Raw genomic sequence first — 13,444 nt, forward strand, 5'->3', positions numbered from 1 at the left:
CTACAATTATTAAATTATACAAGTTGATTTGAGTTCAAGTGCATCTGTTGAGATAACAACATTAGAGTGATAATATTAAGTAATTACATATTAAAGCCAAAGTGACCTTATGGATACATTTTCAAGGTGTTATCAAGTAGTTGTTGATGTTTTAATGTGAAAAGTATTACAGGGGCCTTTTATCTGAAGTTATTTTTAGAAATAAATATGTAAGACTCTCATAATACTGGCAAAAGACTTGACCTTTGTATAATGTTTTACTTGGTGCATGGAAATGGAATTTTTGCTATTTTTTTTTCTTATTAATGACTTAATTTTATGGCTTTGCCATCATGCTACATTTTAACAAGCTTATTCACATATTTAGTGTGTGAACTGTTTTTCTGCCATTTGGTCCTGAAATCGTTTTGCTTCTGCTTCAAAGTGGGCACCTCCTTGCTTTAGTGTCACATGATTTGAAGAATGCACCTGCGCTCCCTTTATCCACATTAACCACAGTTTGGAAAATAGATCCCATGGTTTCATCTCTCTACTTACATCTCTACATGCCTCAGTTTCAAACAATTTGGTCTATTCTCGATGTGGCTCTCTCTTCACCTCCTTGATTATATGATTATTTTTAGGCTCTAATCATCTTTACTTTTTGTAGAGTCTAGGTCAGGAATATATATTGTTAAATTATAATGTCTAAATGCATAAATTACTGTTCTTTGGAATAGAATAGAGTCCAAATGTGAAAATGATCTCCCAACATTCTACCCTAGTAATGAACTAGATGAAAAAAGACTTAACATTGTTATATGCTGCTTAATTTCACTACCTTTAACTACTGAAAGCCATTCCTGCTTCCTGGCTATCTGCTCCAATGCTGAGCAATAGGCCAAGAGACTATATCTCACTTGTAAATGATTAGAGACATGGATACACTGATAGAAACATCTTTGTATAGCGACATCTTTGTATGGAACCCTCTTTGACTAATCTAAGTTTACTGGTGAGAGGAGAGCTGAAACTCTGAATCTGGTGCCAGGTGATCTTTTAGGTTGTTGGTGTCCTCTCCTTACCAAGGCCATGTGGCAACAGCCTGGCGCTCCTGGATGACCCTTGATGACTCTGAAAGCTGCATATCATCACTCCATAAAGAGAACATAAGGAGAATTTCAACACATTATTAACAATAGAGCAATGGGGTTATCTATGTTAATGCATTCAAGATTATGCAGTAGTTTTATTTTTGGATATATATGTTGTAAGTTTGAATCAGGACTTAATCTAAATGTAGTTTTTGTCAACAAGGTAAGATAATACATTTATTTATTTATTTATTTATTTATTTATTTATTATTAAGTTCTAGGGTACATGTGCATAACGTGCAGGTTTGTTATATATGTATACTTGTGCCATGTTGGTGTGCTGCACCCATCAGCTCGTCAGCACCCCCATCAACTCGTCATTTACATCAGGTATAACTCCCAATGCAATCCCTCCCCCCTCCTCATGATAGGCCCCGGTGTGTGATGTTCCCCTTCCCGAGTCCAAGTGATCTCATTGTTCAGTTCCCACCTATGGGTGAGAACATGAGGTGTTTGGTTTTCTGTTCTTGTGATAGTTTGCTAAGAATGATGGTTTCCAGCTGCATCCATGTCCCTACAAAGGACACAAACTCATCCTTTTTTATGGCTGCATAGTATTCCATGGTGTATATGTGCCACATTTTCTTAATCCAGTCTGTCACTGATGGAGATTTGGGTTGATTCCAAGTCTTTGCTATTGTGAATAGTGCTGCAATAAACATACGTGTGCATGTGTCTTTATATAAAGAGTAGGTAAAAACAGAATTAGCACTTTATATCTGTATGTCTTGGTTTCAATTCTGAGCAATATTATTCGTCCCCTGAAGGGAAGGCACTTTGCCTGTAGTTCCAAGAAAACATCACGCATAGAACAAAAATGCTTTCAAATTATAATATTTTCCCTCATATTCCTGAGAGAGCTGATGAGGGAAATATATGTTAATCTAATTTGGCCTAGGCATGCTGCCACGATTTAGTGATCATAAATATTAATTTCTATGCTTGAAAGAATGAGTAAGTACAGTTAATTTTAAACGGAACAAAGAAAATATTTTTAAGCAGTAGGACATGGTTTGAATAAAATGTATCTTCTGGCAGTAATCGTTTTTAATTTAACCCTTTAACGTGCAAACTGATAGACTTCCCCTGTGTACCAAGTGACCTTTTAAAGGGTTTGCGTACAGACAGGTGACTGATGGCTTGTCTATAACTCAGAGTGTTATTAATACTGGGTCAAGATGAGACTATCACTGACTGACTAGTAGTAATACTTTGGGAGAATTTTGGGAAGATTGTCATTTTATGAATAGGTTATACAATTACAGCCAGTCAGTAACAATAGCCACATAAAGAAGTAATGCAATTTAACATTATTTAATCTAGCCATTTTTTATTTTAGCAAAGCATCTAATAATTCACTAGAGTTTAGAACTTACTTTTAGACTCCAGCAATATTCTTGAGGGTTTAAAAGAACATACTATATTTTAGATATATTTACTAGGAGGAATAGTTAACCTTCCAGATTTCTTCTGTTTTTAGATGAACAACTATGTATCTCAGCAGTCTTGTTTTAAGTAATTCAATAAAAATAAGTGAGTCTCTGCTATAGAAATTCAAATATCCTAATATAGTACTAGGGATATTAGAGTTGAATGACTATTGCATCCCAATAGCTTTAAGTAAACCAGTGTTTATGCAGAACTCCCATTGTCCATACAACTTTGTATTCTGAATTACAGGATCAATATATTTATAGATACTTCTGTGCTAGTTTGTGTGGAAGGAATAGAGGCAGATCTCAAGTCATACTTTATCCTCTAATTGAATATGGTACAAAGAGGTCAAGAGCACAAATCTGTGTTAGGTTTGAAGAGTTTAATTTCACCTTCATATACATTTTCAGTGATTTTCAAATTTAAAAATGGTGTATTAATTATAAAGCAATCAGATGATACCAAAACTTTTAGTTGTGAGAAATGGGGAGATCAAGTTGAGAGAATCTGAGAGTCAGTTACTATTACTGAAAAAAAACCTAGGGAAATGGGTTATTAAGCATTGAATGGTGGTCTCTTCAAATTACACGTCAGATAATGCAATCATTTGTGAATTACTTCTGCCTGTTGTTAGGAAGTAATTTAATATTATTCAGTGTCTTCTTATGAAACTCAATTTATTAAGTCTGATATAGCACTACTTGAGCAGTTTAGTTTCTTAATAAACATGTAAGTTTTGTTAGGTTCCACAGGTTACAAAACATTAATCTTGTTTTAATAAGAGTGAATCCTGAATCCACAGCAAGTGTAAATTACTTTTGACGCATAGAACAAATGAGTTTGAAAGTTAGAGAAATTTCTTTTCTTTTTTTTTAATGGGGTCCCGCTCTGTCACCTAGGCTGGAGTACAGCGGCGTGACCTCGGCTCACTGCAATCACCACCTCCCAGCTTCAAGGAATTCCCCTGCCTCAGTCTCCCAAGTAGCTGGGATTACAGGCGCTGGCCACCAGGCCTGGCTAAGTTTTTTTTTTTTTAGTAGAAATGTGGTTTTGCCATGTTGGCCAGGCATATCTCGAACTCCTGATCTCAAGTGATCTGCCCACCTTGCCCTCCGAAAGTGCTGGGATTACAGGTGTGAGTCACCGCACCTGGCGCAAGTTAGAAATTTCTTTAAATATTCTTTTTGATTTTATACATCATCTCTATACTCTTTTGCAAGGTGAACTGCTGGAAATTTTAGATTTAGGATTACCACTTGGTGAAATCCATTTACAAAGTGTCATTTATATTTAAGCTTTCTTGTAATATATGTTAAATGTTGAGGCATAATATTAAGAGCATCACAACTTGAAATTGTGTCATGTAGTATGCTTTATAATTAAATAAAACAAAATGAAATAAACTATTGCAGAGAAGAAGGGATGCTATTGGTAATTGCTATATAGTAATATATGGATAGCACAGAGAGCCCCATCCATGGATATAATGTCTTTAAGAAGGTGACAAAGAGGAGCTGAACCATGACTGGGATGTAGGAAAGTAGAACCCAGCAAATAGAAAGTGGCTTAGAATTTAGATTTTTTTTTCCTCTTACTTGCAGAGAAAACTGGGTAGACTTAATGGCTGTTTTCAAGTACACTGATAGCTGTTGAATTGATCATAATGCCAGCTGTGCGTGTTCTGCCTCTACTGATGAAAAGGGAAGGATTTAATTGACCTATAGTGTATGGAAATCATAGGCGATCTGTGAGGTGTTTTAAAGATCCGTCACTGAAAGTTTTAAAAAATGACATATGGTCTTTTTGCATTATCCCTTAAGAAATGTGTTTATTTGTATATTTTACCAGAAGACTGGACAGAGGAAACTAATTTCATTTTGCCAGAAAAAGAGTTAACTTTTTTCAGCATGTGGTTCAATCTTCCATTCTGAAGTAAAATTTAATTATTTTTAATGTTTATTATAAAATATTTAAAACAACAAATTAGAGAAAATGCTATAAAGATTCCCAAACACTCTTAATCTGACTTTATTAAAGACTATTATATGAGTAATTTTGCTTGATCTATATCTCTTTGTTCCCTGCAATTATTTAGAAACAAATACCAGACATCCTGTCATCTCATTTGTAAATATTTCAGTGTTTATTTGGAAAAAATGATTCTTGTGTTTTAAATATAATAACAATAGCATTATTATACCTAGAAAATTAACAATTCATAAATATTATTCTTTTTCCACTGTTTGTTTGAAGCAAAATAAAACTGAGATCCATATATCATAATTAGTTAATATAATTTTTAAGACTCTTATAATGTAATGCAGTTTCCCACAGTCTAGATTTTGATGATTGCAACACCATGGTGCTTAAAATGTTGTCTTCTACATATGCCCTATAACTTGGTAGTTAGATTCAGAAGTGTGATGAAATTCAAGTTTACATTTTTGGCATGAATGTAGCCAACACCAAATAGGTATGTACCTATTCAACACCAAAATAGGTGTAGTTGAATATTATCATTGGGAGACACATCTCTGTTATCTCTCTTTTTGGGTAGTTACCAGTAGTTGATGATTGTTGCCTTGATTTATTAATTCAGTAGGTGTTACAAGATGCTGATAATTTCAGATATATATTCATCCATAATCTATTAGCTAGAGTATTTCCAAAAATAAAGACCGTTAGTTCATTATTACCTTGAAAGTGGTTCATATAGGAAACGCAGGAAAATGCTTGTTTTACTTCATTATTTACCAGTCTTCAAATTAACTAACTGGTTCCCTAGCATCCACCAAAGTCAAGCACATTTTTAAAACATAATTTCATAGATTTAAAATAGTTTATGTATGTAAGTACTTCGCATTTATCATTCTAATTAATATTCAAATAGTCCCATTTTTATTTAAAGAGTTCCTCTTCAAATTAGCTGCTGCGTGCTTTGAGGTAATACTGATGGTTTTAGAGAGTTCCTTCCCTTCTGGTGTCATAAGATGTTTCAGACTCATCTTGTACACTTTTTGGCCAATATTGAATCCACAAAATTTTTAATGGTGGTTTTTCTTTTTTGAAATAGTTTTCAACAAAATTGATAATTGACTTTTTTTCATAACGAAAAGATTTAAATAAAATTTGGTATCTCAATTTAGGTTTTGAAGAGATATGATCACATTAAGTGAATCCTACATTTTATTAATCAAAAGGGACTAATAATCTTTAGAGAAAGATGCAGGCTTTTCTAGAATAAGGAAGTTGATTTGCTGAGTTCTGGATTCATTCTGGAGTCTTGATTTTGCGTTGTTTATTAAGTTATCAATATAAATGATGAATTTGGTTTTGCTGTGAATAGCAGAAGTAAAATGAAAGGCAAGTTTATGTAGCATGTCTCCAAGTGCTAAATTGACGATATAACTTTTCAAGAAACAAATCCTCTAGTTGTTGTACCTCTTAGTCCTAAGTATGAGGTAATATATGGACAATTACAAAGACAATAAAAATTTTCCAAGTGATATGATGCTATAAGCGAAGTTACTAACAGGAAAATAGACATATTTGGAAAGAGAAGTAAATCTATGCTAGAGAAATAACTACCACCATCTGGTTAATAGGTGACCACTTCAATTTCTCTGGGATCATTCCCAATAACAAAAAAATAACATTAGAAGACTGTGGAAGGAAAAAAATGAACCCAAACTGCTGACTAGAAAACAATAGGAGTCTCATAAAGAATATTGCCTCTTATCCTCACATAGACTTACATAGATTCCTCTCACTGAAAATGTACTTGTCTTATTCAGGATACTAATATCAAATGACAGACCATCATGTTCAAGTAAAAAAAATTTTTTTCCATTCTGTAAGAGTAAGAAATGTTTGTGATGTCATTTGATTTCACTGAAACCAAAGGTATTAACATTACACTTTAGGAATACTCTAAAGAAGACAGCTGAGAAGGTTGAAAGAAAAGGATATTATTTTCTACTCAAACAATGACTCCTTTGGTCAGAACACTAATATTTAGGTAATGAGTTTTTGATGTGAAAGGACATAAGTAGAAGTTGATAAAGATCATAGCTATAGCTTTTTCTGAAGGAGTCAACGTTCCTTTAGTTCCCAAATCTATCTGCCTTAAAAATGTATTCGCTGGCAATTTCATAACACAATCCTGAGTTATTCACGTATCTGTATCAGTCATCATTTTCCTTTGCCTTCCTAGGCTTATCAACACTGCAAGCTGTGCTGGATTCTGCTGCTGAAAAGAAATGGCAAGTGACTGCTATCAATGTGGGAAACATTAACAATGACAAGAAAGATGAGATGTACCGATCACTTTTTCAAGATCTGGAGTTAAAAAAGGAACGGCGTGTCATTCTGGACTGTGAAAGGGATAAAGTAAACGACATTGTAGACCAGGTTTGCTACTTTCTGTTTTCTAATGATGCCAGATAGAGAATATGCATGCAATGTCAGCATTTGCAATGTGTATTTGTGTAAGGTGCTTGAACAGCAGTTTTTGCTTTATGTTTTATGTCGGATGCAGCAAAGATCATCAATTAAATTATCTCTGGCTTCAGTTAGCAATAGCAAATGGTCATCAATAATGCTGACACATCATGTTAATCATTAAATAAATTCAATAAATAATTCCTGATTTTATGTTTTATATGATCAATGATACCCTAAACTTTGATATTTTGATTTGAAAATTTAAGTTTAAGTCTGATGAACTATTTAGAGTTAAAGAAATATACATGTATTAAGACAAGACAAGTTGAGTTCTAAGGGAAAAGTGAGTAATTCATGAATTTTTTGGAGTTACCATCTATGCCTCCAGAAAGAACATGTAGTTATCTTTGCAAGATATATATTTTTTTATCTATTAAGGGACTTGTGCCACTATAAAAAACATTGATTTGTTAAAATAAGTAGGCAGGACAACATTTGGGCTATGTTTACTATTGAGAAATAAACTAGATACATCCCCTTGAACTGTTTGAAAGAATCACTCAAACAAGTGATAAGGATATTTTTCTCTGTGCTTAGATATTACCTTGCTTCAGTTTAAGATCTTTCAGGATAGGGAGTCATGCAGTGTTATCCTAATAATACAGATACAATCCACCGTGATTTACAGATAGAGTAAGTCACTAGGGATGATGGTGACACAGCATCAGCATCATGATTGATTGACTAAGGTCTCCTTTACTGATATCCGCATCTATTCCTAGCTGATAAATGTATATGTGTGTATGAGTGTATATGTGTGTACATATGCATATATGTATATATATATGTGCACATATATAAATTTTACAGTTGACCCTACCAATATCCTACCATTGACCAGAAACCTTACAGATAACACACAGTCAATTAACACATACTTCATATGTTATATGTATTATATACTGAATTCTTATAATAAAGTAAGCTAGAGAAAAGAAAATGTTATTTAGAAAATCATAAGGAAGATAAAACCTATTTACTATTCACTAAGTGGAACTGTATCATCATAAAAGCCTTCATCATCATCATCTTCACATTGAGTAGACTGTAAAGGAGGAGGAGGAAGAAGGGTTGGTCTTGCTGTCTCAGAGGTGGAAGAAAATCCATGTATAAGTGAATTTACACAGTTCAAACCCATGTTGTTCAAGGGGCAATAGTATACACTGTGGCTACTAGTGCCTTCGCATACTGTGGAAGTGCAAGGAAAATACGCACTTGTATATGCATTTCTTGGCTCTTCTAGCTTTGAGGAAAAAATTTGATTCATTAATTTGTTCAACACAAACATTCTGCAACATAAATGTTGATGAAATCCTAATTGATATACAATAATACAGGCCCTAAGACATACAAAATGGATCTTTCATGGAATACTGAATAACTGAATAGAACTAACTTGTTATGTGAAAGAACTAAATGTTGTATGCCAGAGAGGTGAATAATTTCAGTAGAAAAATCTTGATTCTGGTCTCAAGAGATGAAGTTAAGATTGTTTTTAACTTGAAGGCCTCTTGTTCAAATGTGAACTGCAAAAACTCATTTGAATTTCACAGAGGTTCTCATTAAAACTGAATTTTAATATTATTCATCAGTCTTTGATTTAGAAAATTTAAGGATTCCTGACTCATCATAATAAATGTTGGTGAAAGACTGTATCAAAATATATTTTTCCAAAACGAGAAGAGAGAAACTACAAAAGAAATCAGGAATATATTGGAAGTGATATTTTGAAGTAAATATGATTATGGTTACATAAATGTCCATATGGACATCTGTTCAAAATGCAGAGTATTTTGCACATATGTATTGTAAGTCCCTTGAATGTATTAAATGAGTGCATGCAATGGATTGCCTTAGCAAACATTGAGGCCATCCTCTGTGCTTGAAATGAGGGATGCAAAGAAAGGTAAGAAAGAGTGATGTCTGCATCCCATGAACTCGTTGTTTAGAGATAAAAATGGACACAGTGTACACAGACAGCACTACAGAATTACAAATTAAAATGCAATGTAGTCTAGCAGCATGGAGGAGAAAGAAGCTTTCTTAAAATGGGAAGGATCATCTGTGATGAGTTCACATAAGACGTGGCATTTGGCTTTGCTTCGATTCATTCATTTGTTCAGTAAATATTCCCTGAGTGTCTGATGTTTGCCAGACAGGCACTGCAGTAGATCCAAGGAAGCAATGTTAAACAACAGGCCAGCCACCATCAGTGCAACTATTAATAATGTATTTACAGAAATTAATATATAATTATACTAATGGGATACACTATAAATGAAAAGAATGGTATGTTATGAGAGATCATTACAGAAAGAAATAATTTAGATTGGGATATTCTTCGAGGAATAGTTTACCAGGCAAAAATGAGGAGGATAAAGTACGTTCCAAAAAAAATAAAGAAAAAGAAACAATGCTTAGTTATTCACTCAGCCAGTGTTTCTTCAAGACAATAGAGATGAAATAGCACTCTTTATTGCAACAGTAGCTTGAAGTTAGCAATAAATGAATTTTTATTAGACTATCTGTATTTATATTTACTTATTTATTTTGAGACAGAGTATCGCTGTCACCTGGCTGGACTGCAGTGGCGCGATCTCGGGTCACTGCAACCTCCAACTCCCTGGTTCAAGCGATTCTACTGCCTCAGCCTCCTGAGTAGCTGGGATTATAGGCACACACCACCACACCCAGCTAATTTTTGTAGTTTTCAGTAGAAACAGGGTTTCACCGTGTTGGCCAGGATGGTGTCAAACTCCTGACCTCGTGATCCACCCACCTTGGCCTCCCAAAGTGCTGGGATGACAGGCGTGGACTATGGGTATTTTGTTATCATTTGATACAAACTTGACAGCACAGATTTCTAGTTATCATTAGGTGGGAAAAAGATTCAGCAATCAAAAACACTTATAAATTAATGTAACTTTTCTATTGTCAGTGCAATAATAATTGTTATTATAACACAAAGACACACTGGTTAGTATGGCCAATGCAAATTTTCATATAGACACTGGGCTAGTGAATTTTCATATCCTTCCTTTCTCTCAAGTAAACTCAAGTAGGGACTACTGATATTACCTTTTATACTATGTTTTTTTAAAAAATTTCTCAGCACGAAGATATGGATGATTCAGAGAGTAGAATGTACAGTAAGCACAGCTAACAGATGTCAGCAGGAAATAGGAGGGACATAATCAATCTGATTCAGCTGATGCTAATTCATATGTTTTTCATTCAGAAGGACATCTTTTCTTCAGAATTCTCCCTTTAACACAGAGGGTTCAGTTTCTTGGAAAAGGCAATTTAGTCACGTTACGTAAAACTGAGTCAGAAAACAATATAAGTTTAACTTCTTTTCAAACGGCCATGGCTTAATGTCAAAGTGGCATATGGTAGAATCGTTCCTAGGATTTTGTTCTTGCTCTTTAACTAATAGCATTGCTCTGGAGCACCTGACTTTGTCTCGGATTAGAGAAAGTCAGGGTAGTTTTCTCCCGGGGAGTATAAGAATTATTCAAGAGTCAATTAGGCAAAGGATATAGTGGTGGAGCTTTCCAAGCAGACAAGCAGAGGAAACAGAATGTGTGAAGCCCTGAGGTGATGAGAAGCTTCTCTGTGAACAAAAAAACCTAAGAGGACCAATGTGACTTGAGTGTATAGAATAGGAAAGTTGAACCTCAGAAACTTGCAAGATCATTGGAAAGCAAAACTCACCCAAACCATTTAATCAGAGAAATGATTTGGTTAGAATTTTTGCCTATAACCTTAACATTTCATGCTTTCCATTGATGGGATCATCTCCTTAAAAAACATACATGACATTACATTTGAATGTCCATGTACCAGGACTAAAGCATGGCCAGTTTGCCTATTTCTACTCTCTTTGTAATTATACATATCAGTCAAAAGTCAAATCGATCAATAATGTCCAAAATCGTTGTCAGCATTACCACGATGACCACTTGTTCCATGCTGTGTTTATCTTGACATTCATTTTAGATTTCGATTTGTAGAAAAAAATTAGCTTCTCTGATACTTTGCTCTCTAGAGCTGGCAATAATGTCCATTTGGACTAAATTATAAACATTTCATGGTCCTTAGGATAGGAATGTTACTTTATATATCCATGTAAGAATTCTTTTATATGCTTTCTAATATTCTTTTGAAATGTATGTAGTACTATAAACTCTATGTGTATTTATTTGACTATAGACATATGAATATAAAATCTCAGATGTTAAACAATTTGAGCTGTTTAATGTTTTATTATAAACACAAAAACATAGCCTTTGTAGAAACAGAATTATGACTTGTCATGGACTAAACATACTTTGGTTTTACACTTCTTAACATCCTGTGGTTTTATTGTTTATTATTGACAAAAATGAGGTAATAATTTTTGTTTAGTTAGTGACTTTTGGAAAGACAATCGTTAATAAGCATTAGTATGTATTATTACTTTTTATGAGAGAAATATCTAATTTTGATAATTATATTTTATCAAAAATGACTTATTTTGGCACATCAAAAAACCTAGCAGATAAAATTCCACTTTTTTTCCTGAATCAGATCATAATACCATTAATTTTGTATTTGCATTATTTGTATTAATTAAATAATTATTTATTTGTGCTTGTTAGGTTATTACCATTGGAAAACATGTTAAAGGGTACCACTACATCATCGCAAATCTGGTAGGTGAATTAATTGGTATATATTATTTTACTAGATATGCTTATTCATTTAAAATTTAATTTTGAATGACCAGCATTTATCAGTGGTGTTTTAAAAAATATAGTTTGATTGTAATTAGCCAGGCATGGTGGTGGGCACCTGTAATCCCAGCTACTTGGGAGGCTGAGGCAGGAAATTTGCTTGAACCCAGAAGGTGGAGAGGTTGCAATGAGCTGAGATCCCGCCATTGTACTCCAGCCTAGTGACAAGAGAGAAACCCCATCTCAAAAAATAATAACAATAAATATAGTTTGATTGTATTTGATAAGATTAGATATATTTCTGCAATTATGTTTTAGAATTGCTTCCGACTGTGCATCTTCTAATCAATTTCTTATTATTATAAATGATATAAGAATTTATAGAACAGTATTTGACAAGCTTCGTAAATTGTCTTAGATGATGTATTTTAAGAAAGGGAAAATTTTCAAAAATATTTAAAGTTTAATTGTCCACATATTCCCTTGTCTCTGTTTTTTACTGTCTCTGTTTTTTATAAACTCTGCCTTCTGCACATTCCTTTAGTTTTTAGCATATATAATATCCAAGATAAATGTAAATTTGTGAGAATATGTCTTACTACAAAATTAAACCTGAAAAATCAAGAATATTGACATATTATGCATTATTTATGATTTCCTACTTACTGTGTGAACAACAAAATGAAAATTAAATTTCTATAGCCAATCATCTTTTCATTAAGATTTCTGTCAAAATAAGGACCACTTAATCATGGCTTCTTGGGTTTGTGTTTTCTCCGGGCCATGGTCACTCATATTGGCTCAGAATAAACCTTTTACAATAAAAAATGAAGGTAGTATACTGAAGCAACAGAGTAATTAATTGTATTTCCCTCTTTTAAGTATCATCAGAGTCAATTTAGAATTATCACTAGACATTTCTCTTTTCAAAATAATTTAAGCCTTTACTGCTACAAAAGTTAATGTTATTTAAATAAGTAAGATGCTATGTGATTCAGGACTACACTCCCCCTACACCCCGTCTCACCCAAGAACAAGAAAAAAAGGTGAGAGAAAGAGGGAGAAAGGCAGAGAGCTTATTCTAAATAGCATAATAGGACTTTGAAAAGCTTTTGACATATACAAATGTAGATTTATTTCATGATTCCTAGTGTATCAGGTTGTTACATCAGCAGACATTAGTTCTAGTGGTGACAGAAAGAGATAAAACAAAACAATGCAATATTTACTGCCTTCCAACTGATAAATGTTTTCACTAGAAGTTGAAGGAGTTCAGAATATTAAATCTCAAAACTGCATGCCATTGGGTTGCTCAAGACAAAATTTCTGTTTGGCAATGAAATGGGTAACTACTATAAAAATTCTCTGGGACTTTCCATTAGAGTGTATTAAGGAGATGCTTAAGGAGCATTATTAAGAAGATATTAAGGAGTGTATTAAGGACTCCCTAAAGAGAAGCAAGAATTAAACTAGATGAAGCTCCACATTCAGTCTCTCTAGAACCACATTATGTGCAGGAAACAGCCTGGACAGTCAGTCTCCTGTGTGAATTGTGCCATTTGATGAACAACACAGAGCCACATTGAAAACTGTGATCTTTAAAAATGTACAGATGGAGAAGATTATATTGGAACATTGAGAAATAATGACAGAAGGTG

The 13,444-nt window shown here is 33.6% G+C and overlaps 1 protein-coding gene across 6 annotated transcripts in view; it reads left to right on the plus strand.

Annotated features, from left to right (window-relative positions):
• GRIA2 (glutamate receptor, ionotropic, AMPA 2) overlaps positions 1-13,444 on the plus strand; it is a 148,057-nt gene that overhangs the window by 86,332 nt on the left and 48,281 nt on the right. For all 6 annotated transcript variants that reach the window (XM_011970504.1, XM_011970500.1, XM_011970498.1 and 3 more), the window contains exons 4-5: positions 6,782-6,978; positions 11,712-11,765. In XM_011970504.1, the coding sequence (XP_011825894.1) occupies positions 6,782-6,978; positions 11,712-11,765 (251 nt within the window). The remainder of the gene's footprint in view (positions 1-6,781; positions 6,979-11,711; positions 11,766-13,444) is intronic.

Source organism: Mandrillus leucophaeus, unplaced genomic scaffold (genome assembly GCF_000951045.1).
Source record: "Mandrillus leucophaeus isolate KB7577 unplaced genomic scaffold, Mleu.le_1.0 Scaffold95, whole genome shotgun sequence".
NCBI classification, from domain to species: domain Eukaryota; kingdom Metazoa; phylum Chordata; class Mammalia; order Primates; family Cercopithecidae; genus Mandrillus; species Mandrillus leucophaeus.